Genomic DNA, 24,125 nt, shown 5'->3' with positions numbered 1-24,125 from the left:
TTGTTTTTATTGGTTTTAAAGAATATTTTAAAAGTTTATGAAAAACTATGAAATTTTATATAATTTGTTTTATGAAAAGTATGTTTGAAGCTTAGCATACGTGGAGTGTCATTATGACATCATTGTAGCATTGCTTGTCACGGACCAGGAATTCAGGTTATGAATGTATCAAATGTAAACTAATACAATGATGAATCACTATGAACACGCCATCTAAAAAGAAAGAAGATGTCGAGATGAATTAAATGATGCGGCATAAACATGGCCATGACTACCGGTGTCAGCTGTACGTGTTACCTGAAGATAGAGGAGCAGCTGGCATGTTTGACCACTTCAACAACTTTTTTTCTTTTATTTTATTTTGACAAAGACAAAAATGATCATGGGATTAAATGATAATAACAAAAAAAAACCATTACAAAATTACTACTAAGCCTTAAAGTCAAGGCTAATAAAATGAAAATCCTATAAAGCCCTCTAGATCCAAGGTCAATATTTTAAAATTTTAAGGGTAATATAGTAATTTAACTGTTACAAAAAATTAAAAAAAATAATATTGCCCCCAAACAAATTGATAAAGGATGGCAAATTAATCTCATAAGAAGATTTTTTTTACCCCTAAAAGCCAGTTCATGTCATTTTCTATCAATAATAAAATTATAATTTTACTATTATAATCCACATTAAATCAAAGACATATCTAATCCCACATGTTTTAGGTTTTGTAATAATATATCCATACATTAAAACTCTTCTTTGTTATTTTTTCGTTGTAGTTGGAATTATGATTATGAATTCTCTTAATTATATTTCAATTGATAAATAACCCTAAAAACGTTTAATTGAGTTTAATGAATATGTTTAGATAGGTAGGTGTAATAAAAGTAAATTCAACTTGAAATATGTATGGAAACATTTTTTTTTTTATCTTTAATGGGGTAAAATATAAGTTAACACTTTTTTCACAAGTATGATCAGATATAATATTATTATTACATGGATAATACAAGAATAATATATATATATATATATATATATATATATATATAATTTATTATTATAGAAAAATAAATTACTTCACTTATTTACAGATAATTGAGCAATCATTTGTTCCAAGTCTTGGAGTCAGAATTCGTAGTGGAGGCCATGATTATGATGGTCTTTCGCATGCGTCAAGTGTGCCATTTATCATGGTTGACTTGTTCAATATGAGGTCTATTACTGTTCAATATCATGGTGCTTGGATGATGTCAGGTGCTAAACTAGGGGAAGTTTATTATAGAATTGCTGAAAAGAGCAAGATTCATAGCTACCCTGCGGGAGTTTGTCCAGCAGTTGGTGTTGGAGGCCATTTAAGTGGGGGGGGGGGGGGGGGGCTTTTCTGAGCTGTCAGAGGAGGTGGTGGAGCTAGTTCTGTTTCATGGAAAATTAGACTAGCTCAAGTCCCTTAAACTGTCACTGTTTTTAGAGTTGAAAGGACATATTTGGAGAAGATGTTGCTGATAAAACAGATGAAGATCTCTTTATAAGGGTGGTCTTGAATCCAGTTGCTAGGAAGGGGCAAGTGGCTATATCAAGGCCAAATTCAATGCTTTGTTTCTTGGAGATGCACAACGACTTGTTTCTCTAATGGATGAGAAGTTTCCTGAATTGGGTTTGTGTACAAGGAATGCAGGGAAATGAGCTGGATTGAGTCAGTATTGTTTTGGTCTAATTATCAAACTTGTACATCTAGAGATGTTTTTCTTGAGAGACATTCAACAAACGAGAAGTGCTTGAAGAGGAAATCGGACTGCGTGCAAGAGCCTATTTCAAAGACTGATCTTGAATGAATGTGGAAGAACATGATCCAATTGCAAAAACCAGTTTTGACATTCAATCCTTATGAAGGAAAAAAGAGTGAAGTTTCAGAACTTGACACTCCATTTCCACATAGAGCGGAGAACATTTACAAAATCCAGCATGCAGTGAGTTGGAAAGAAGGTGTTGAAGGTTTGGATCGCAACTTGGATCTTATCAGAAAGCTTTATGATTATATGACACCTTTTGTGTCAAAATCATCAAGATGTTCATATCTAAATTACGGAGATATTGATCTGGGAATCAATGAAACTGGTAATGCTAGTTAGGCGCAAGCTAGCAGTTGGAGTATGAAGTATTTCAAAGGCAATTTTGACAGGTTGATGCTAGTAATGGTGGATCCAGGTAACTTCTTGACGTATGAACAAAGCATCCCATCCCTTGAAGCTGCTTCTTGGAAAAATAGAATGTCTGAGTAGGTTCCCATTTATTTAAATATTAATAGGTTTCTAAGAGCAGCTCTGAAGTACTTTATATTTTACCAATGGATCAAAGAGAGGGACCTCCATTCATTTCTCTGGTGAGGCTCTCCTTTTGTATTGGTTATAGGATTCTGGTGTTGTATACCATGCAAAATCATTCTTTTTTACAAGGTGATTCTTATGAATATTGTGATAGTTTTGAGGTGAATTTATGTATTTTTCTGTCTCTGTTGTTTTTATTTTTTTTATCTCAAGACAGTAACCAAATGTTTTTTCTTGGATATGATAGCTCAAGTTTTCTTTAGAGTCCTAGCTAATTAATGATGTCTTTTTATGGCTCAAATTCTTCTACTGTGTCTATAACATCTATGGTATCATAGGTTGAAAGAGAGGATTCTTCACCAACTTCCCATGAAACTGCATGCTTATTCTCAATATTAGTTTAGTTTCCTTCTAGCAAAGCAAGAAATCTCATCCTAATATTAGAACAGGACAGGAAGACAAGAGGCATAATATTCTCATCTTCCAACACAACATGTGATTACTGGTAGTCTATTGGCAGAAAGATCTCAGCAATAGCAGTCTCAGCCAAGTTTAGCACTTATAAGTCCCTCAATTGACCCAAGTAAGCCTGCAATTGTTATTAGCAAGCAAGCAAAGCTAAATGTTCTCAGCACAATCCATTTTCTTGTCCAAGCACCTATTTTCTTCTGCACAAAGTACATTTCCACAGGAAAGTATATTGCCAAAGGCCAAAAGTTCAAGGCTCCAAGCACTCCCAAAACTTGGTTGAAGTAAGGGAAGGCCATTGCAACAGCAGTAGTTGATGCAACATATACAGTTCGGAAACATAGCCGGAAAAGATTGATATGAAGAGGAGGAATCAATGGAAGTTTGAAGGAATGGAAGTTATTCACAAAACCACTGCTTGGAAATTTCCTACTGAACCATCCTTCCACAAATGCAAACACAGGCTGACTATATATCTGCAAACAGAACACATGAAAATATCTAAACCATATGAGCAACCTAATCGATTTTATAAAAAACTTATAGATTTCTCAGATATTTGGAGGAAGCTCTATGCTATCAGAAAAGCACTATGATGATATGATCACGGTAAGAAAATGTATTATTAGACCTTTAACTTCATGATTATGAAATAATTATATTTTTTTAACAGATTACTGCTGCATATTTTAAGGAGAAAATGATCTCTGCAATGAGGAATTAGATATGTAAAGAAATTCAACATTTTGAGCAGCAACAAAAGCGTGACAAGATCAAGAATTAAAGACTGTGTAATGAAAATTTGATACCTGATATCCTCCCACCAAATGAAGAACAACGCAAGCATTCGCTAAATCTACGAGCCAGTAAGGCTCAAAGAACCCAAACCCAGTCAAGAGATTTCCAGGTGTATTGTTGCCAAAGGCTGCGTATCCAAAGCATCCACAACATAGGTAAAAGAAAGTTGTGATGAAGATTGAAATCATGGAGGCCTTCTTCATGGTCTTATTCTCTGGTGGAGGTGACTTCAAAGTATCCTTCATGCAAAAATTTCTTAATTCACTTCAATCCCCAAAAATTTGTTATTAGCTGCTACTGCAGAAAATGAGTTGCTGCAACGAAATTGAATTTCGAAAAGTATAAGCCAAACCTGTATCTCAAGCAGAATGATCGAGTATGGATAGGCAAAAGCAATGTCCCCCAGTGCTTCAAATGCTAACCATAACTTATTGGCAGTAGTGGCAGCTGAGACTCCAGCAATGCTCCCCTTAATCGTCCCATTTTCTGCAATCAGATAAGTTTTAGAGATGAAGTAGCTTCTTCTCCCAATTTATTATCCATGCTTATCTTACATACTATGTCTGATTACCAGATAAAAACTGAACAGTGATTCAAGGCCCCGTGGGGACTGGAGAGTTACTCATTTCTCTAGTCCGAAAAATTCTAAATTCTCTACGCTCAGGTTTCTGTTCTTTTCCATACAGAAACACAGTAGAGAATTGAGCTTCGAGAGCTGTTTGCTGTAAGCTACTGAAAAGATTGAGTCTTTTCTAGCAGAGCATGATGTCTACTGAAAAGAAGTGGCCAGATTCGCAGCAATACCTATAACTTGTGCAACACCAAGTCCAAATCCGATAAAAGAGTAGGTGAAGGACATGATTGCTGCAATTACCGAGAGCCATTCCATGTTATGAAAATCAGGAATCTGTGACATAAGTATCTGAACAGCTCCAAATAGCAGCATATAAATAGCGTCCCCATATTCACATGAAGCTTTATGCCCTTCTCTATGGTAACAGTTTGATCTTTGAATTGCTCTACATTGAGAGGAAAAAAAAACATGTATAATCAGACAGAAGTACCTTCATCGACAACATGAAATGAATGTAGACACAGATATAGAGACTTAATGTTGCAATGGCATTAATCCAAAACAATCTTCAACACAAGGGATGAAAAAAGGCGCAAATCACAGAATTTAGCGAGGAGGTACCTCATACTAGTTGAAGTAGTAATAACATAAGCAATACCAGTTCCATACATGCTCACATATTGAAGCAAACCACAAAACCATGTCTGTGTTTTACCTGAACTATCACTACATCAAGTTAGGAAGCATATAAGGCATATCCTAACTGAAAAATATACAGGGATTCACAAGACAAGTTACAAAGGTAAAGGGCAGGTGTTAAACTACCAAGATTTACTCTAACAGCATGCATGTAAGAGTAGTTTCGTGTTCCTGTTATGGGGTCAGGGGACCTATAGCAATCGGAAAGGAGGAAAGCTGAAACATAGGTGACAATCGCAAAGCAAAGCAAGGAAACTGGCCCTGCTATCCATCCTAGCTGTGCAGTACTCCAAGCCAAGGACAGAACTCCAGATCCAATAACAGCAGTAATAATATGAGCAACGCAACTCCATAAGGTTCCTGGTTGAGTTTTCCAGAGGCACCAGATTCAATATTGAATTGAAAAAAAGGCAGTGAACTTAAATTACAAAAACTGGTCTTTGGAAATTTCTTTACCAGTTCTCAATGAATGCCCATCATCATCATAGCAACCATTTGCCAGTTCAAGAGGATGTTGGACTGCCATGACTATTCAATTCACGACAGGAAACTATGTTCACTAAAAGTTTTCTACAACCTGGATAGCCAAAAGAAAGGGCCTAAGTACTGTTAACTGTTTCTGAATAGAACACGACAACTAGCTACATGAAAGAAGCTACACAATTAGATCCTTTGTGGCTAGCGTTTCTACAACAATAACATTAGAGAAGAAAATTCAATGCTGTATTCTTTGTGGAGGAAGAGTACAGCTATACTAAGCAGGAAATGCCATAAAGATAGCAACTTATCGAGATAATACAAAGAAAAAGAGTAGCAACTTCTATTCAAGGTGCAATATGTTCTCGATCAAACGAGTTGATTATAACATGCGCGATTATAACATCAATGAGTTGGTTTTATTAAAATCGGTCAATCAACAAGGACTGATTTCTAATATCTTACAGATCCTACCAAGTTGGGAAATGGACCAAGTTTATATCTAGCTGATGTGTGAAGGAGAAGCAAAGATGAAAACCATGAAATATACTTGACACTGTGAGACTATGACTGCTTGCCACTTAATTTGGAAATATTTCAAAGCAATGCTCTAGCTTCTTTGCAGCCAAGAACTTCTGGAAGGCAATATTTATAAGGGTTTTAGAAGGATAACATGACAGCTCACAATAATGCAATGAAATTGGCAGTCATCTTCATGTTGGCATATTCATTGCCCTCTTTACTTACTTCACATCCAACTTTACTACTTTTGTAAGGATTTTAACAGTATCTTCAATACGGGACCAAAGAGGTGGGTGAGCAGTCTTCTTCTATGACAAATCATTCAAAGTAATAGCTAATTATTTTCATGTTTGAAAGAAAAACTCCCATTCCTATTAGCCGGTAAAAGCCATTTCCTTTTTCATCACAAAAAGGTTAGTGACACCTATAAGTTTGGTGCTTGTTCCATCACAACCACTTCTCCTAGAATGTTTCATTTGGATGTTTCTTTCCCTTCTGTAATGACCATGCAATCATGAATCAAGAGTTCAACTAAAAACTGGAGAAACATCAAAATTGCTTGCACGAATCTTCACAATCATAATTAAATCTTGGTGGGAAGCATGATTCTGACCACAGTAGTCCAAAAAATCACATTCTTTTCCTGTAATTTTCACTCTTAAAATGATAGCATACAAGAAGTCAAACTTTCTACCATGAAAATGGCCACTGTCTCATTTTTCTTGGATATTCATGTTCACTGCCCTAACAACGGCAACATAAATGACACATAAAGAGCATATATGTTTGTGTGTGTGTGTGTGTGTGTGTGTGTGTGTGTGTGTAGGGGGGTAAACAGGAAAGAGCAAGCTGTTAGATTTTTTAAGGTTATAAATCCTGACCATACTCCTACCATAGAATATGCCGACAGAGGTTATGGGAATAGATACTTGCTCACATACTTGCAACTATGAGTAGAATGCATGCCCCCCGTCCTCTATCCTCGAAGGTAGTGTTTGGCATTGTAGGAGTGGTTACTTTACAAAGTGTTTTTCACATGAAAATGGATCAAAATAATATTTTTTTATTTAGAAAAAATTAACATCATTACATCAAAATAATCTAAAAACACCAAAAAAAATTTAATTTGAAGCAAAACAATAATTTTTTTGAAAAACACTGTCATTCCGCAATAACAAACAGACTTTTTTTTCCTTTGTTTCCCTCTACACAAGTAATCGATGTTTTTGTTTTTGTTTTTGTTTTATTTCTTTGTTTGGATAGTGAAAGCACACCAGTATAGGAGGAAGATGTTTATGTCTGCATCAGAAGTTCCAAATTGAAAAAAGCAAAAAAGGAGAGAAGACTTGTAGAAGACTTGCTTTGTAACATTATTATCCCACTTGTCAGCATGCTTGGATTTTTATGTCTTTATTTTCAGATAAAAAAGCCTCCAAAGCATCTTCAACAATGGTCCTTGAAAGTACTGCCTCATAAAAGCAGAGGAATCTGGGTTGCTCAGACTGTTATCATTGGCCATAGATTGATATTTTCTGAAGTTTCTGTGCACCATTTTAGCTTTTGTGGTCACTCAAGAACCCTTTTTTTTCCCTTTATTTTTGAGGGTCAAGAACTCTCGAGAAATACAGTAAATCTTTTGGTTTCTTAAAACAAGTTCCAGTGAGTTTGAGGTAGCATTCAATATGATTGCTTTACCAATCCCCTGATGTGCATCTCTACAAAACATCATGGAGAAAGAAATACTTCTTAGCATTCCCTACGCATGCCTACTCTGCTAAGGTTTATGCTTTTGAGATTTTCCATTTGTTTGTCCCACAGAGAAGAAATTGTCTTCCTGGTGAGAAAAACAGAAACGTCTTCCATTGTCACTAGTTCTTTCCCTATAAGAACTACAAAAAAAGGAGGCTTGGCATTGACAGAAAGACAAAGAGAAAAGTTAGCATATGTAAGGCTCAGAAAATATATTGCCCCCCCACCATGAAAAGCAATCTTCATGGACCATGTAGTTTGATTGGGTCAATCAAAAGGTGTGAACCATGGATGTACCAAAAAGAAGTGGCATCTTGGCTATTCTATCATCAAATCTCACTTTAATGACAGGATTTTCTCTGAAACTTCAGAACTTTTTAGACATTTTGTGATTTGCCAAAGATACTTGCTTGTTAAAGCAATCAAGTGGTATCTTTAGTTGCACTCACTAATATTAAGAGCATCTCAATCAAAATATATAACAAATCTCAGAGACAAAGATGTGAAATTCTTCTTTGGATAGGCAAATTCTTCCTCAAGAAATATTCATGAAAAACAACAGCTCACTAAGATTAAGTTCACCGGAGAATGGACCACTGGGGCAATGAATCACAAGGGTGCAAGTTTTCTAATAATTAGAGCAGTCACTTGGCAAAAACTAGAAGTAGTTGGAAGGACAAGACAAAATGAAATTCTTGCTTGTAACTCGAAGTTATCTAGCATCAATAAAGCATAGAACAACTCAAGATTTTGGCTGCATGTTTTTCAAGTTTCTCAAACAAGTTCATCATATAGAAAATTAGGAAGAAAGCAGAGAAGGGTTGAAGTCTCACACCTTATGCTACCAGCAGAAGTAATGGTATAGGCAATTCCACACCCATATAAGCTCTCCTCGGCAAATATTCCACACACTACTTGGCTTTTCTCTCCTGAAATTGAATTGTCTATGTTGTCAGAATTCTGAACTCACTACTTCATTATAAAATAAACAGTGAGCAGTTTAAGTGCACTAGAGGCCACTGATTATTTAAGGAATCAGTAAGACAACAACTGCTAGACTATAATTCAATGCCTTAGTCAATGATTGTGTGTCATACGTAACAGAAGTTGGTGAAAGGGATACGTTTTTTGCATCATAGTCAACATAATGCAACTGAAATTTAAAAATGGAACATATATTTATTGTTTGTTACTACTAATAATTAGGATGGTCCGGTTCTACGGTTTGCACTCCATATATATTCTCTCTCTTTTTTAAGTCGAAAAAACTTGGAGACTCGTTGGCTGATCAGGTTAGATAAAACCTAGATAGATGTGTAATCACTTTGGCATGATTATTAATTAAAAAGGAACCCAAGACAGGCCAGGATCTGATTTTTAGCATTATTTCAAGATTTTTATTTTAAAAAAAAAAGTTTAACAAAGTTGTTTTAAAAAAGAATTGAAAACAAAGTTAAATCAAGTTTTTATTAAGTTATTGGTGGGTTGATCGATCAGATTTGATAATATCAATTCTCACTTTATTTAATTTGAAATCCAATATAAATTAAATTTTGAATTAATAACTTCAACCCGCCAAAGAGAGGTTTAATAACCGTGCTTGAATCATGCTCTCGTTCATTTACGGGGACCAACACTCACAAAAGTTATACCCTTGTGCATGGAACAATAAGAAGATGTGTATATATACTACTCACCCAAATAAAACCTGACAGCTTCCATGTAGGACCTGTTTCTGATGGGGCCATGTTCAGGATCAGGAAATCTATAGCAGTCACAAAGAAGGTACGTGGAAACTATGGTGATTGCTGCAAAAAATATCATGCAAAAAGGACCTGCAATCCAACCTAGTTGAGCTATGCTCCAGGCAAGTGACAATACTCCTGCCCCTATCACTCCTGTAATAACATGTGCTGTTGCAGTCCATATGGTCCCTTCAAGTATTAAAAAACAAAATAAAATCAGTCCAATATGGAAGGAAGATGGTTTTAGGGTCATCATAGCTTAATTGAGAACTGGATTGGGAAGTAAATGTGGCAAGAAATTTCGGAACAATCAGCAGGTTCTTGTCCCCATCTTTCCATGTATTTAATTTAAAATGAGTTGTCATATTAGTGGTGAGTATTCCCGCCTGTCACGCGGGTGGCCCGGGTTCGATCCCCGGCACCGGCGTATTTTTTCTGCCCATTACAGAAATTTCATGCAGAAATGCAACTACCAATCAAACCTACCACACAACCCACCAACCTTAATTAGATTAAGAACACGAAAATCTATAGGAAACCCTTTTCTGGGATCTAAGATTATGGAGGAAAGTCATTGTTAACAAAAGAGTCTAAACCTTAAAGCAAAATATTATCTTTCTCATTATGTTCTGTAAGAAGAAGAGATGACATGAAGACTAGACATGGAAAGGTAAGTGAAGGAGATTAAATACCAGTTCTTTTGAGAGGCTCTTCTGATTCATTAGCTGAATGAAAGCTTCCAAGCAATGGCAATGGCAATTCTTCTGTTCTATCGCCCATAGGAAATGAATTGCCAAATATGTAGAGCTTCACTTCTCATGAAAAGAACCAAACGATCCTTCTGCTTTGACCTCTTTTATAGTCTGTCTTGTGGAAGTATGGAACGTGAACGACCATGGCACTTGCATCATTTTTTTTTTTTTTTTTTATTTAGATGTTTTGGTCAATTTGCATATACCATGACTAATTTCATATCCTACTAAACATTCTATAAACCCAATAAATATATAAAACATCACAGGATAATAGACATACACATAGAAATTCAAACTCAGAAGCAGTGGAAGGAGACAAGCTCTTCTCACTGCGAGGCCAAGACCCTCAGTGCACTTGCATCATATCCTTAGCTTTACGGGTTGGTGATGATGTTATGATGACTATGAAGGCTAGCAATCGTGATGTGTTTTTTTTTAACAACTGATATACAATTTTATATCAAACAAAACGTGCTCTCTTTCATAAATATTTTTTTTATGTAAATATGTTAGATGTTATAGTAGTTCTTACGTTTGGAAAACTAAATTTAAAAAAAAAAAAACCTATAATAGCTTTTTTATAATCAAGATTTCAAACCGAAAAGACAGTGACATGCCATAAATATAAAAGTCATAATGTTTATGTTTACACGTTTCCTCTGTTTGACAAACTGGTACGAGAGATTGAAAATGGCTTGTTAGCTGATCGTGACTCCACCATTTGGTGAATCTTCAATTCCAGAGTCTTGGCTAGGGGCTAGATTACATGGACGGCACTGTAGCATTTTGCTGTTTTCATCTAGTTTCTTGCCCATCATGTTTTTACCGAGCTTTGCCATTTTGTAGCTGTAGACATCATATCACGAGCACCGCCCCCATTTTGTAGCTGTAGACATCATATCACGAGCACCGCCCCCATTTTGAGAAGCTAAAAGATTATCTCTATGATAATAGATCACGTCTAGAGGGGGATTTGGAAAACAACTTTGTTGAATAACTTACAGTGGGATGTTTCAACTTTGAACACACTCAGTCCCAACAAAATTGCCAACTACAAGTCCATGCTTATGGTTATATCTTTAATGTTTGACTGGTCCCTAAAACTCACCTTAATTTCAAACAAACTAGCCAGCTTCAAGTCTTCCTTGTAGCAGCCGCAGCTGTACCCAATTTAGGTAGGCTTACCCCTCTGCGAAACCATGACCTTAAAATCCTGAATGTGGCATGGTAACATAACCTTTCTTTTTTTTCTTTTTTCTTTTTTGTCGTTATTTTAACAAGAGTGGAAGGTCTGGTGATATTCCCTTTGTCAACATACATGGAATTGCAGGCAAATAAATAGATAATAATGGGCGGAAAAAATAGAAAGAAAAAAGGTATTGTAAGCCTCAACAGTATCATAGTGTTTGCCCACTGCAATTAACAAATGGGAAAAAATGGAAAGATATCCAGAAAGACGAGATACATCACAAAATTTATTTATTTTTTTTATTTTCTTTTTTTTTGTTGGTTTTGAACTTCCTACACTATAAACAATTTGACTTGTAATCTAAGTGGACCACGTATGGTGAAAGCATAACTGGAGGAAGAACAGAAAATTCGACAGGATACCTGTTCAATACTACTAAAGGAACAAGGTCAAGTGGTAACCCCGAAAAATATATTGTTTTTGGAGTGTGTGTGTGTGTGTGTGGGAGCCCGCGCCAGAATATGACAGACCAACTCTTGGTGATAACCCTCTTAGACTGGCCATCGCATTGACTATGGTGTTAATGACTTCTCTGCAAAATCACATTCACGGTCATATCATAAGTGAAATGAAGAAAAAACACGCAGGAAGAGGAAAGGAGTATAACCCAAGTGCTCAATAGATGATAAGTCATTCAATTAGAATGTGATTAAATGAGAGTTAAGAGCTGACCTTCTGGAGGAGGATCTTCATGAACAAAGAAACTTGCAGCAACAATTACATAGCAAAGAATGAGCATCAATCCTTTGAAATAATTGGAAGACCCTTCCTGCAAATATAACATGAATGCTTAAGGAATGGCTTGTTAAGTAACCACAAAAAGCATGAAGATATATTTTATGAATGACAAGCTGAATAACACAACACGGAAGCCTCCTCAATAGACGAGCTAGAACATTTTGCCTTCTGTCTTTAAATCATATTCTTGACAATATTTTCCATTTTTGGATACATGTTGAAATTATTTCCATATCTTTTTAAAGAGGCATGTTACCAAAGCATAAGGAATCATTTTTCCTCTAGATCTTGGACATACTAACCTGCAGAAAGAAGGCCACGACGATGACAGTAATGAAAAGAGTTGCAGTCTCAAAAAGCTGAAAGTTTAAGTCCATGGGCTTCCCCATTATCCAACCAACAACAACACAAAAGGGAATCTGAAGTAATGACAACAACAGAGATCTTAGAAGGTACTATGCCAAAAGCATCTTATGTGACACAAATAGCAACAACAAGCACATCAGTTAATGCATGAAATGTGCGCATCACAATAAAAATCTTCTAATCATACACCATACAAATGAGATGTTTGAAATAGAAGCGACTCTTGACAGTATACAGCATCACCAGTTCACTGCTGCAGTAAAAATCAAAGCTCTTATTTATGTATCCACTGTTCATAATTCTTTCCTTTCAATTTTCAAGTAAGGGAACAGGGAGGAGTTAGTTTTCTTGAAGATCATAAATCAATGGCTCATCTTGTGCCAAGAGAAAAAGGTTGCATCTTAATGAACAGCTCTCAGTGTGACTACCACCTGAGTTTCCAGTTTCCAGTTTCCATGAATGATGATGAGTCATGAAATTATTGGCATTCCATTGGTCATCAGATGAGGTTACAAAAGCATATGAAATAACACATCTTCCTAACTACTAGTTTTTAAGGGCCAAGTTTCTGGCTCAAGATTGAATACATGGCACCGGTTAGAGATAGACTAAATGGGTTAATTGATAAATTGTAAGATGAGTTGCCCATACCAACATACATCTACAGACACACCGGTGAGGAAGAGTGATCAATGGGAGAAAGGAGGTGAAAAGGATGATAACTGGTCTGCAACTGAGGCTTAGTTATCAATTGCTGGAAAGTACATTCCAACCAAACTGCAGAATTGTTCAGGAGTTGGGAATAGTCACTGGTTCCTCATTGCAAGGGAATGGTAGATAATCAGCAATTCATGGAGATAACTTTCAAATACATACATGTTCTGTTCATATCTATACGAAACTCAATACTGAATCTACTAAATACTGATGAAATCAATATTCAGGAACAAAAAATGAAATCTAAACAAGAAAGTAATGTAACGAATCTGTAGATTGCATTTCATGACTTGAAATACTTACTCCAAACATAGATATCTGCGTTGATGACCCTATTGCGACTCCCAATGATATATCCTGCAAAGTAATTTACATTAATGAGAAGGTATAGTATGGAAAAGCAAGAAGGTGAAAGAAATTAATCTTCTTACAAGCTTGTCTTTCATAGCAAACATAATAGCACCCGCATGCTCTGCAGCATTCCCCACAATTGGGAGCAAGATAACCCCTATAAATGCAATTGGTATATTCCATGCATGAGATGTTCCCTACAAAGCAATCACCCACCAAACAAGCTCAGCAGAAATTCACTAACATGTGACCAAAAAACTTTTATTCGATGGAAAACCCAAGTGGTATACTGTAGATGGTCTTGGATACTATTTCAACCTTAAACTCATCATTATATAAAGAACATGAAAAATTTGTCCTTCGGTAATCAACAAATACCCAAGAGAATATTAAAAGAAAAAAAAAATCAAGGTGTTCATCTAATCAAACAAGGAGAGGAAAAGTCCAACAGTGGAATATTACCTCTATGGCATCTACTAAATATTCTGATAGGACAGAGATCCAAGCTGTCATTATCAGAAGCCAGATTACTGATTCCCATTTACCAATCTCTGGAGTCTCATCATTGTCGCCTTCGTTTTCCCTGTTCTGACTCTCGTCCTGAGTCCACAAAATTCATCAGATTGCTGATTATGACCTCCCAAAACACTAAAATTATGTAGACAATTAAATTATACAGAAATAACAAACCTCAGACAGAGGAATGTATGGATCCTTTCGACTCTTTAATTGGAAAAAAAGATAAGCAGCATACACCCCAAGCATAATGCAACTACTAAATCTTGAAAGAGCCAACTCTGACTTCCCATAGTGCACCTCGGTGTGTGTGAAATGTAGGACAGCAGGAAAGAGTAGCCCCATGACTGCCATCAGCAGCAATCCTGAATTCACAATAGCAGATGCCTGCATGGCAAATTAGTTCAGCCATGATAAGAAAGAGACAGGACAGAGGAGCATAATGAACATTTGAAAAAAACAAAGCTAATATATGTACCTTGTTAAAAACTTGTTCTTTTCTGTAAAAAACAAGCCCACCACAGAAGAATGCACACCCAAGCACCAACAACATATTTGACAAAATTGAGCCTAATAATGACAGCTGCACAACTCGTATCATTCCGTTTCTTAGTGCATATATTGCTATGATGAGTTCTGTTGCATTTCCAAATGTGGCATTTAGAAGACCCCCAACTGCAAGTACATTTCATTTCAAAGATGTGCTCAGACCAATGACAAAATCTACTGATAGAAGCAAACACTGTGAATGAGATAGATGCTATAAATATTCCATACCTGTAGGTCCTGTGTACATAGCTAGCTGCCTATGTCAGAGGAGTGCGCAAGCAAATATTAGATGAATAAAAACCAAAATTGAAGGGGAAAAAAATTGAAAAGCAGAAGTCTGATCCTTACTCTGTAGCATAACCTAAACGTTCAGCCAAAGGTATGATACCCAATAGACTCAGGAGGAAGACCAATCCCTGTGACCAACCTCAAAATATTTAACAACCACGCTAAACAATAATGCATGGTAACTTAAACAAAATATGGGAAATTATAAACTTACGTTATGCCCAGTCAAAATGTGGACGAGGACAGTGAGAGGCCCAAAAGCTATGAGCACATTGAGTTTATTTGAAAAAACTACAGTCTTTATGCTCTTATACACAACATTCTTCCACATCTTACTACCACCAGGTTGGAAACCACCAGGAGCTGATCCATATTCAGATATATGACCAAGTTGCATCTTTTGAATCACTGACTCAGGGCTAAAAAGACTCTCATCCTCAAAATCATGTGATGACTCATTTGCAGCTAATGATCCCATCTGTTACAATAAAGGATAAGTTTTTCTACTAAAACCTCTCAAACATATATTTCCAGTTTCCATAATCAAGCAACAAAACGCAAGTGGACTTTGTGTAGCAACTAAAGTTTCAATAAGAAATTTAAGATATTATACATAGAATGAACATCGAACCGTGAAACGCAGCAAGATAAGGATCCTGCATATTTTCCTACTAATAGTAATGGTAATTAAAAGGAAATGAACAAGCAAACAACTTACTTCAAGTTGGGATTGAGTCCCTGCCACTTGTAACTTTTGATCCATGTTCTTGAATTATTATAAGCATAAATTTATTTCCGCATCCATGAATGCGAACCGCAGCATAGTGTCTGCTCACAGTCGTTTCGTCAACCTAAAAGAAAAGGGTTCCTGGATTCACAATGCAACAAAACAAGAAACAACATTACCAACCTATTTACACCGCCACAGACACCCTATGATACCATCCTAAAACTCCTACCCTACCAACGTAAAAACCATCAAAAAAACAATCTTTAAGATAAAGTTCAATTCTTTTTCATTCATTTCAAGTTCCAACCCAATTTCCAAACAAAAGGGCTTAACTCAAACCATTGAAATCCACCTAATTACACAGAACAAACACAACCCAAATGTCAAAAACCATGATAAATTCCAACATGTGCTCAATGTATAAGCAAAACCAAGTAAAACCAGATAAAAAATCCAATCAAATAACAAAATGTAATCGAAAAAGAAAAATGGCTGGCATGATGACATGGGATCTGAAAAAGAACAAACCTTTACAGACACATGCAGAGGATGTCAAAAAAAAATTCAAAAAAGCTGCAAGAAAAAAGAAGAAGAGAAAGAAAAGAACCCACCAACAAAAACCAGCTGCTTTTTTATTTATCACTAATAATTAAAAATTGGGGTATGTGTATAATTTTTGTGAGGTGCAGTGGCAATTGAATTGACCGTCTTCTTCGCTTGGTTTTTGGTTTTATTTAGCCCGTTTGTTACATGAAAAGCTGTTTATGGAAACTACTCTTCTTTTTTTTTCTTTTTTTTTTTGGTACTTGCTTACTATTACAAGAACTGGTTAATAGAAAATATTACTTGGTTTAGTTTACATAAAAGTATAGATTAAATTTCGTACTTAACTTGTGATTATATTAGATTTGATTTTTGATTACTATATGATGATCCGGTTAGAATTTTTTTTCAAGATAATTTGGTTTTATTTTTTAAATTTTAATTTATTTTTTTATTATTATTTATTTTTTTAATTAAATTTTTTATCTATTAAATTTAATTTTTATTATTTTAATTGTAATTTTATTTGAAATAATTTATAAAATTGTAATTTTGTTTTGAATTTTATTATCTTTTAATTTTATATCTAATTTAATTTTCATTATTTTAATTATATTTATTTTATTTAAAATAATTTATAAAATTAATTTTTTTAATTTTTTCTCCTTCAACTTTTTATTAGTTAGATTTAGTCTTTATTAATTTAATAAATTAAAAGAATTAAAATATTAATAAGTTATTTTTCAATTTATTTTTTATGGTATAGCCAAACACGTTAAAATATCTATCAAATATATAAAAAAATAATTTATTTTTCAAGAAATTATTTTTAATTTTTCTGAAAAAAAGGAATTTCTACAAAATAATCAGGTGTAGCAAGGAAAAAAAGAGAGATTTTATTATGAATATTATTTTATTGATTTGGCTAAATTTAGAGAAGACAGCAGGAGCAGAAGAATTTCCAAGTTGAGAAGTCTATATATAATTTAATCAGCGTTAGTGTACGGAGGATGGTTCGAGGAAGTCTCGTAGGTTGATAAAATTGGTTGAAGACACGACTTCTTTTCTCTATTTATTAAAAACCTTCGCTTCCACTTCCACGGCCGTTTCCTCCTCTATTTTTCCAACTGATTACGAGATGTTCTGCTATAAGACTCCGATGAATCTACCGGTTAATTTAAAATTTAAACTAGAAAAAAGAAAATTTTTTGATTAATTCAGTAAAAACATCAAGTTGATTTATTAATTTAGAATCATAATTAGTTGATTTTTTTATCAAAACAATAACATTTTAATTTTTTTTAAAAAAATTAGATTAACACTCCCGACTCATGAGTTTAGGAACCGGATTTTATAATGATTTAAGTAAGTTTTAGTCTGCAAGGTAAATAATTAATTTGTTCATGAGGATTTGTTTCCCCAATCCTAATCCAAGAATATATTACATCCTCTTAATCATTAGAAAATCATGTTGGATTTTATTAACTATTAGAGTTTCTGATCATGGAAAGTGGATGAATAATTGCTGTGTTCAGGATCAAATAATAAAGGTTTTTTAATTACTATATGATGATCTGGTTTGAATTTTTTTCAAGATAATTTGGTTTTAATTTTATTTTGTCATAAAAAATAACTTGTTAATTTTGATTTGTCATAAAAAAAAAATAAGAAAAAATCGTTTATATTATATAGAAGAAAACACATAAACAATTGTGAAGAAATTATATTTATATAGTCAAATAAAACAGTAATTTGTTCATAATCTTGACAATATATCAAGATTTTATCTTGTCGAGGACCATTTCAAAATCATAACTTTTTAGATTTGGTTATATTATATTTTATAAATCATATGATATTATTTTATTGAATGATAAAAATTATTCTTTAAAGTTATTTAGTTCCTAATCTCCAAAAAAAAAAAAAAGGAGAAAATAATCGCGTATCAAGAGGGGGGAAAAAACAAAAAAGGAGCATTATTCTATGCTTCATGTCACTCATGACAGAATTAAAAGAAAAATGAAAAGGTTAAAGAAAGGATCTTTTGTACAAGAAACAAGGGAAGAATATTGCTTTTATAGCCTACAAGAAAGAAAGAAAGAAAGAAGATGTTTTCAACTTCAAGAAATAAATGGATATCCTTTTCCAAGAAAAAAAGTTCAACTTTTCATAACAACCTATAAAGAAAGCAAAGCATTATTCTACTTTTCAATTTATTGCTTTGAAAAATCAAGTCTTTAGATTTTTTTTTGGTGACCATCACAATACATCTTATAATATTTGATTCATTATGCCTTTCAGCCTAATCTTAGACCCCGAGAGACTCATCACTTGTGGACGAACTTGCAAAGGAACTTTTAGGATTTCAAGGCATTGGATTCTTACCACTATTTGTGTTACTCGTGTTGAAATTGAAGTTGAAGGTGTTTGGAAGTACATAGCAGTTATGTTTAAAAGTGTTTTAAATTTGGAAATGTATTAAAATAATTTTTTAAAAAAATTTTCTTGACATCAACACATTAAAATGATTTGAGAACACCAAAAACCACTTCATCCACTTCTACTCGTGTAGGTGCTTCCCTCTAAGCATAACGCTCCCCTACCGATGCATTTTTACATCCTACGGTTTCGATAAATTACTTAGCCTCGTTTATATTCAGCACAAGAATGCTCAATCAATGAGTTATGATGCATTCTTTCAAGGATGGTTGCTTTCTATACAAATCTTTTGGTTGTCGCTACATCCCTACCTCATTTTATCACTAAGCGGTCATTTAGAGGTCTTAGCTAGTGATCTAAATTGTTTTCCCCTCAACAATGAACCTTATCCTTCATTATCTTACTAGTAGACCTTAATCTTTGTTATTTTAAAATCATATCTAATATTCAGAATTTATCTTAATTTGGTATAGCTTGCACACCCCCACACTAAAATAGTGATTTACCCCTAGATGTCTAATCAATTGCTGTCTCAATACATTTCAGAAAAAACAAGCTAATTCTAGATTCGAGTGGCATTTCATCCCAAAAACAAAACAACTCTTCTGCTAATTCTTTAACATCAATTAGTTTAGACCTCCACGTACTTTCACCCAAACTTCATTTTGTCATGGAATGATCACCAAAGTTTAGGTCCATATGCGATAACATTTGCCCTATAAAAAACTTGTTATCGCTATGGTTTCAAAACCCAGGAAACATTCCTCTAATGAATTCCCTTGGAATTTCTATAGTAAATAGAATATATAAAATTATGATCAATCAAATAATCAAATATTATAAGTATAAAATCCAAATCTTCTTGGTTGCATTTAGTTAATGTACAAGAATTAAAGAGATACAAAAAAATATTGAAACATTTTTCTATTGAAGTGGCAAAGAAGTGAGTTTTTGTATTTTTAACATCATTTTTTGTATTATTGTCTCCGTCGGTACAATTTTCAAACTCCACCTTTACAACTGAAATACAAAAAAAAATTGATCCAAACCAATCCCAAAATATTGAACTTCATGACGAAAAAAAAATTATTATTAAAATTAATTAAAGAAAAAAATAGGCAAATAACTATAATCAAATCACTATCAATAGTGAATAATATCTCGTTTGAAACACGAGCTAACATTTCATTCCATTGGCAAAGAGTCCAAAGTGCTGCTTTCAAGCCTGTGCAGCAACCCCAAGAATGGACCACCAAAAGCTCAAGTACTCGGGGCAAAGAAAACATTGCACAGCCCACATATAAAGCTCAGCTCAGCTTCTGTCAGCCTTATTCTCAACTGGGATGGATGTTCTCTTGCATTTTCTGCTGCAAATACCCTGCTGCTCATTCTTGGCCATTTTCCTTTACTCTCTCACCAGCCTACTTGATCATATCCACGACATCATCACTGCCAAAACCATATTCTCTCCCTATAAAAACTGACCTCACGATCCAAACAATCATGGCCATTCCAGCAAGCCCCATCATTGTAGCGAAACCAGAGCGGTAGCACCAACAAGCACAAGGGGAGCACCAAGTATTAAGGGTCTAAAGATCAACAAGAGAGGTGAAGTTATTAAAAGCAGTGTCAAGGATGCCAGGAAACTGAGCCCTGACATGCCAAGAAGTGGGCCGCCTGTTGCCAAGCAAGCTGCTGATGCATAGACCAAAGAGCTGCCTGAGAGTTTGTGAGAACCAGCAGAGAGCTGCTGTTGTCTTGGGTGATGACTAGGATCTGCCATTGATTGGTGTGTTACAACTCTTTGGTTTGGGTTCTCACTGGCCCTGTGAGGTGGGGGGCTGTTAACGTGTTAGGTCATGAGACTCACCAGGCAGGTGTTTCAGTCAGTCAGTCGCACGTTGCTCACCAGGTGGACAACACAAGCCTACAAAAATTTCCTCATCCAGTGGCAATGGCACCATTTTCAGCGTCGCAATGTGCCAACCGGTGCATCAATGCCAGTAATCATATCTATCCATAATGCTATAGAAATAAACAGAAATGGAAGCGAGAGGTTTTTTTTTTCCATGACAAAACATTATTTCATGTTATTATGATATCACAAGTAAAAGACGGAGAAATAGATTAAAAGTTTTCAATAAACGAATACTTGGCGTAACATCACTTAAGAGAGCATCTAAAGCTGGAGGCAGAGATCTCCAAAATATCACTCAAATTTCAATTAATACAAAATGATGGGGTTTGCATGGTTCCTAATGCTTCCGCAATACAAGCAAACCAAGAACGCGATCCCTCTTTTGCCCTCAAATAGTGGATCCTAAATATGAATATTAAATTGAATTATAACAACATCAAGGGTCCAGTAAAAGAATCTCTATTTGATTAAACTAACCTAGTTCTCCTAGCAAAGCTCTAGGCTCATCACATGGCTGTCTTCACAACTTGGGGCAGTGACTTGAGAAGAGATGCGGATGGCTTCCGCACAGTGTGATTGAGCAGAATCATAAACGTCAGGAGTGTTAAAGCCCCAGCCTGATGTGCAGTTCCTAGTGATACAGGAACATATGATAGAAGGGTTGATATCCCCAAGGATACCTGCAACAATGACAAATATGACCATGGAACCTGGGAAAAGTAGTTGATAATGGAAAGAGCATCCATGGATTAGGACAATCACCTGAAGAGTAGCCATGCCAACAGTCGCTCCAATCAAAGATTTCACAGCTGGATGTATGTCCAACTTTCTTGTGAACCACCATAAAGCACCAATTGAAGTCAAGCTTGTGATTGCAAGGATACGGTGGTCAAGCTACAAACATTCGAGAAAGACAAATCAGTGTCCAATACCTATTGTTTATAGAATCTTTTATATGCCAGTGAACAAGAAGATATCATTTGAAAAGCTAAATAACAAACCCGTAACATCATCTGTGAGTTTTAAGTTATTTACAAAACTGCAAGAATCAGGGTTTCTTTAAGCTCCCAAGGACAGTTAAAAACCCTTGTTTGTTATTCTGAGCAAGCGAGTTTCACTATTCATCTTGAGGCCCAATATGACACTGTATGAACAAGTGGTTTTACTGTGGCTCCAGGCCACTTAACTGCAATAGGTGTAAAAGCTAAAAATGAAGAGCAAACTCTAAATTTCTCTCCTCGTTCAGAAAGAAACTTCAAGGCATGTCCTCTTCTCGTTTCTTCATTGTTCCTTCTATCCATTACATTATGTAAATTCCATTCCCATATTTTATAAGTCTAAACTAAGAATTTGCACTTCTGTGATCATTAAGAAAACTACGATTCCAGAATTGATAAATTATACAGACAAATTACCTGCACTGTCGATGTATTTTCAAAAAAGTTGCGAATTACTGGTTTCAAATCAAATATATCATCAGGAATCCATGTATCACCCATCTTTGGGAAAGTGTTAAATGCATGCCCCTGCATTACACGGAAAAAGCATGGTAAAAAATTTGTTCATAAGCATGCACCAGAGAATTTGTTTATAATCGTACCACAGGCTGCACAACATACTCTTGTGAAAGAAGAGGAACAAGAAAAGAATTAAAATAGACTACATACAGCATCATTTCCAGCTACAAATGCTCCTGACACGGCAGTAACCCCTACAATAAGGCTTACAGGAAGGGCAAGCCTCTTTACCTTCGCCGCCCCACGAACCCAAGCTAAAGATTCCGCAGGGGGTTCAGGCATTACAACAGAAAGAGCAGTCCAAAAAAGCCCACTATAAATAACAAATGCCGAAGTAAGATGCGCTGCAAGACGGTAAGGGCTTACTCTCGGCTGAGCATATTCAGATGCTGGCTCCTGAGTATAACAAAGTCACTCATAAGTCTCACCATTTTGCACAAATTCACACTCAATTAACACCAAAGTTTAGTTTTTTTTACCTCTAAACCACTTTTAACCATCCACCAACCAATTAAACCTTGGCCAGCACCGAGAGCAAAAAGACCACAAAGTTTAGCTCCAAGTCTCACAGTTACATACCCTTTTCTCAGAAACCATGAAAATGGCAAAGCAAAAATGATCCCTAATCCCCTTCCCCACATTCGATGTGCATATTCCATCCAGTAAATAAATTTGAAATCCTCAACATTCATCCCTTTATTTACACTGCAAAATATCAAAAAACAAAACTAAAAAATTACTAATTCTACAAAATGAACTTACTCTAACTAAAAAAGACTACTTTCATTGCTTGCAAGAGCTTACATTTTATACTCAGGTGATTGCTTATACTTCTCAAACTCAATCAACCAGTCCTCGTTTGATAAAGGAGGAAGACCACCAGTAAATTTCCAATCAGTCATTGAAAGACCAGACCTTGTTAACCGTGTAACACCACCAAGAATCACCATGCTGAAAACCCAAGCAGCAGAGCCAAATAGCCATATACCCACCATTTTTTGAGCTTTAGGCCCTCCTTTTACCAGCAATCTAAGACCCTCTTTACTTTCACTTCCAACAGAAGCAGCTACAGTTGACATTTTCCTCGTTGATGATGGCACATACTGACAGTTATGACCCTGAAAATTTAACAAAAGATTCAAACTTTGTAAGATAAAAAGCATGGGTTTTTCTGATTTCAGATCATTTGAGGAAATCCAGATGGAAACAAAAGATTTTTACCTTGGAGAGTGATTTGAAGCCATAAAGGAAGGATCTTGATGGTGGGTTCTGTTGTTGATGGATGTCTCTCAAGTGACTGAAAGGTGTTATTTTTGTTCCTCTGAGATTGGTTATTGCATTGTTGATGATGGATGCTCCTTTGTTTCTCTTCAAGATTGAAGCAAACACTCTGCTTTGAAACATCTCTCTCCCTCTCTCTCTGTGCCCGTGGATGTGAGGATTTAGGGACCGAAGCTTTTCATTTTTGGGAAGGTTGAGGAACAATGCCCTTTAGAGATCTTGATTCTTGCCATCGCTAAAGATGACGTGGCCAAGGCAGAAACAAACCACGTCGTTTTGAAGATGTTTAATTCTGATTTAAGTTCATAATTACGTACAACACTACTTCTAATATTTTATAAATTATTAACAAGGTCCATTCAATTTTTTATAAATATTAAATTGAATTAATTTTTTTATAAATATTATAGTTATTTACAAGTTAGGTTTTTAATTACAATTTTCATGTATTTATATTTAAAAGAAATATATAGTACATATTATAGGTATCATGAAAATCCCAAGATCTAATTTTCATATCATATATCCCTATTAAATTTTAATTACCTCCTTTTAGATAAAGATATAAACTTTTGTTGTTACGTTAAAAAAATATAAAAGAAAGTAAACTAACAATAACTTTATAGCTAAAATATTTTTAAATAAAATAAAGATAACATTATTAAAAATAAAAATAAAATAAATATAAATTAACCGGGTTTCAAAAATTACATCCCACCATTCGACCATAATATACTTTCTTAGTTTTGTTTTGCTTACTATCATCTATAACTTTTACATTACCAAGACTTTGATGACTTAAGTCTAATTAG

General features: G+C 34.9%; 3 protein-coding genes and 1 pseudogene across 11 annotated transcripts; 1 reads left to right on the top strand and 3 right to left on the bottom strand.

The window, feature by feature from the left end:
- Positions 1-261: 261 nt before the first annotated feature.
- Positions 262-4,189, top strand: LOC133702818 (berberine bridge enzyme-like 8; annotated as a pseudogene).
- On the bottom strand, positions 2,677-10,180 carry LOC133703528 (probable amino acid permease 7). 7 transcript variants are annotated; one of them, XM_062128116.1, is made up of 8 exons: positions 5,891-6,030; positions 5,320-5,440; positions 4,990-5,223; positions 4,786-4,879; positions 4,395-4,609; positions 3,943-4,076; positions 3,602-3,829; positions 2,677-3,268 (listed from the first exon to the last, which is right to left on the bottom strand). In XM_062128116.1, exons 2-8 carry the CDS (start codon positions 5,387-5,389, stop codon positions 2,867-2,869), a joined length of 1,377 nt encoding a protein of 458 aa, XP_061984100.1. In that variant the 5' UTR covers positions 5,390-5,440; positions 5,891-6,030; the 3' UTR covers positions 2,677-2,866. The 7 variants fall into 7 exon arrangements, with proteins under 7 accessions (XP_061984100.1, XP_061984102.1, XP_061984101.1 ...); XM_062128118.1 differs by having other exon boundaries at positions 5,879-6,002; XM_062128117.1 differs by having other exon boundaries at positions 5,806-5,975.
- A 1,310-nt stretch (positions 10,181-11,490) lies between these two features.
- LOC133702601 (vacuolar cation/proton exchanger 5-like) lies at positions 11,491-16,418 on the bottom strand. Of its 2 annotated transcripts, none has more exons than XM_062126908.1 (13): positions 16,227-16,418; positions 15,604-15,753; positions 15,100-15,363; positions 14,946-15,013; positions 14,826-14,854; positions 14,527-14,723; positions 14,223-14,435; positions 13,995-14,132; positions 13,613-13,729; positions 13,485-13,538; positions 12,401-12,517; positions 12,033-12,129; positions 11,491-11,892 (listed from the first exon to the last, which is right to left on the bottom strand). In XM_062126908.1, exons 2-13 carry the CDS (start codon positions 15,646-15,648, stop codon positions 11,873-11,875), a joined length of 1,359 nt encoding a protein of 452 aa, XP_061982892.1. In that variant the 5' UTR covers positions 15,649-15,753; positions 16,227-16,418; the 3' UTR covers positions 11,491-11,872. The 2 variants fall into 2 exon arrangements, with proteins under 2 accessions (XP_061982892.1, XP_061982893.1); XM_062126909.1 differs by lacking the exon at positions 16,227-16,418 and adding an exon at positions 16,144-16,222.
- A 4,302-nt stretch (positions 16,419-20,720) lies between these two features.
- LOC133703965 (cytochrome c oxidase assembly protein COX15-like) lies at positions 20,721-23,556 on the bottom strand. 2 transcript variants are annotated; one of them, XM_062128715.1, is made up of 8 exons: positions 23,254-23,556; positions 22,837-23,150; positions 22,512-22,737; positions 22,183-22,428; positions 21,931-22,041; positions 21,278-21,409; positions 20,993-21,195; positions 20,721-20,917 (listed from the first exon to the last, which is right to left on the bottom strand). In XM_062128715.1, the coding sequence occupies exons 1-7, from the start codon at positions 23,434-23,436 to the stop codon at positions 21,022-21,024; spliced, it is 1,386 nt and encodes a 461-aa protein (XP_061984699.1). In that variant the 5' UTR covers positions 23,437-23,556; the 3' UTR covers positions 20,721-20,917; positions 20,993-21,021. The 2 variants fall into 2 exon arrangements, with proteins under 2 accessions (XP_061984699.1, XP_061984698.1); XM_062128714.1 differs by having other exon boundaries at positions 20,721-21,195.
- Positions 23,557-24,125: the final 569 nt, after the last annotated feature.

Source organism: Populus nigra, chromosome 9 (assembly GCF_951802175.1).
Source record: "Populus nigra chromosome 9, ddPopNigr1.1, whole genome shotgun sequence".
Lineage (NCBI taxonomy): Eukaryota > Viridiplantae > Streptophyta > Magnoliopsida > Malpighiales > Salicaceae > Populus > Populus nigra.
Note: the sequence above shows the minus strand (reverse complement) of the source record. Positions and strands in the feature narration are given on the sequence as shown.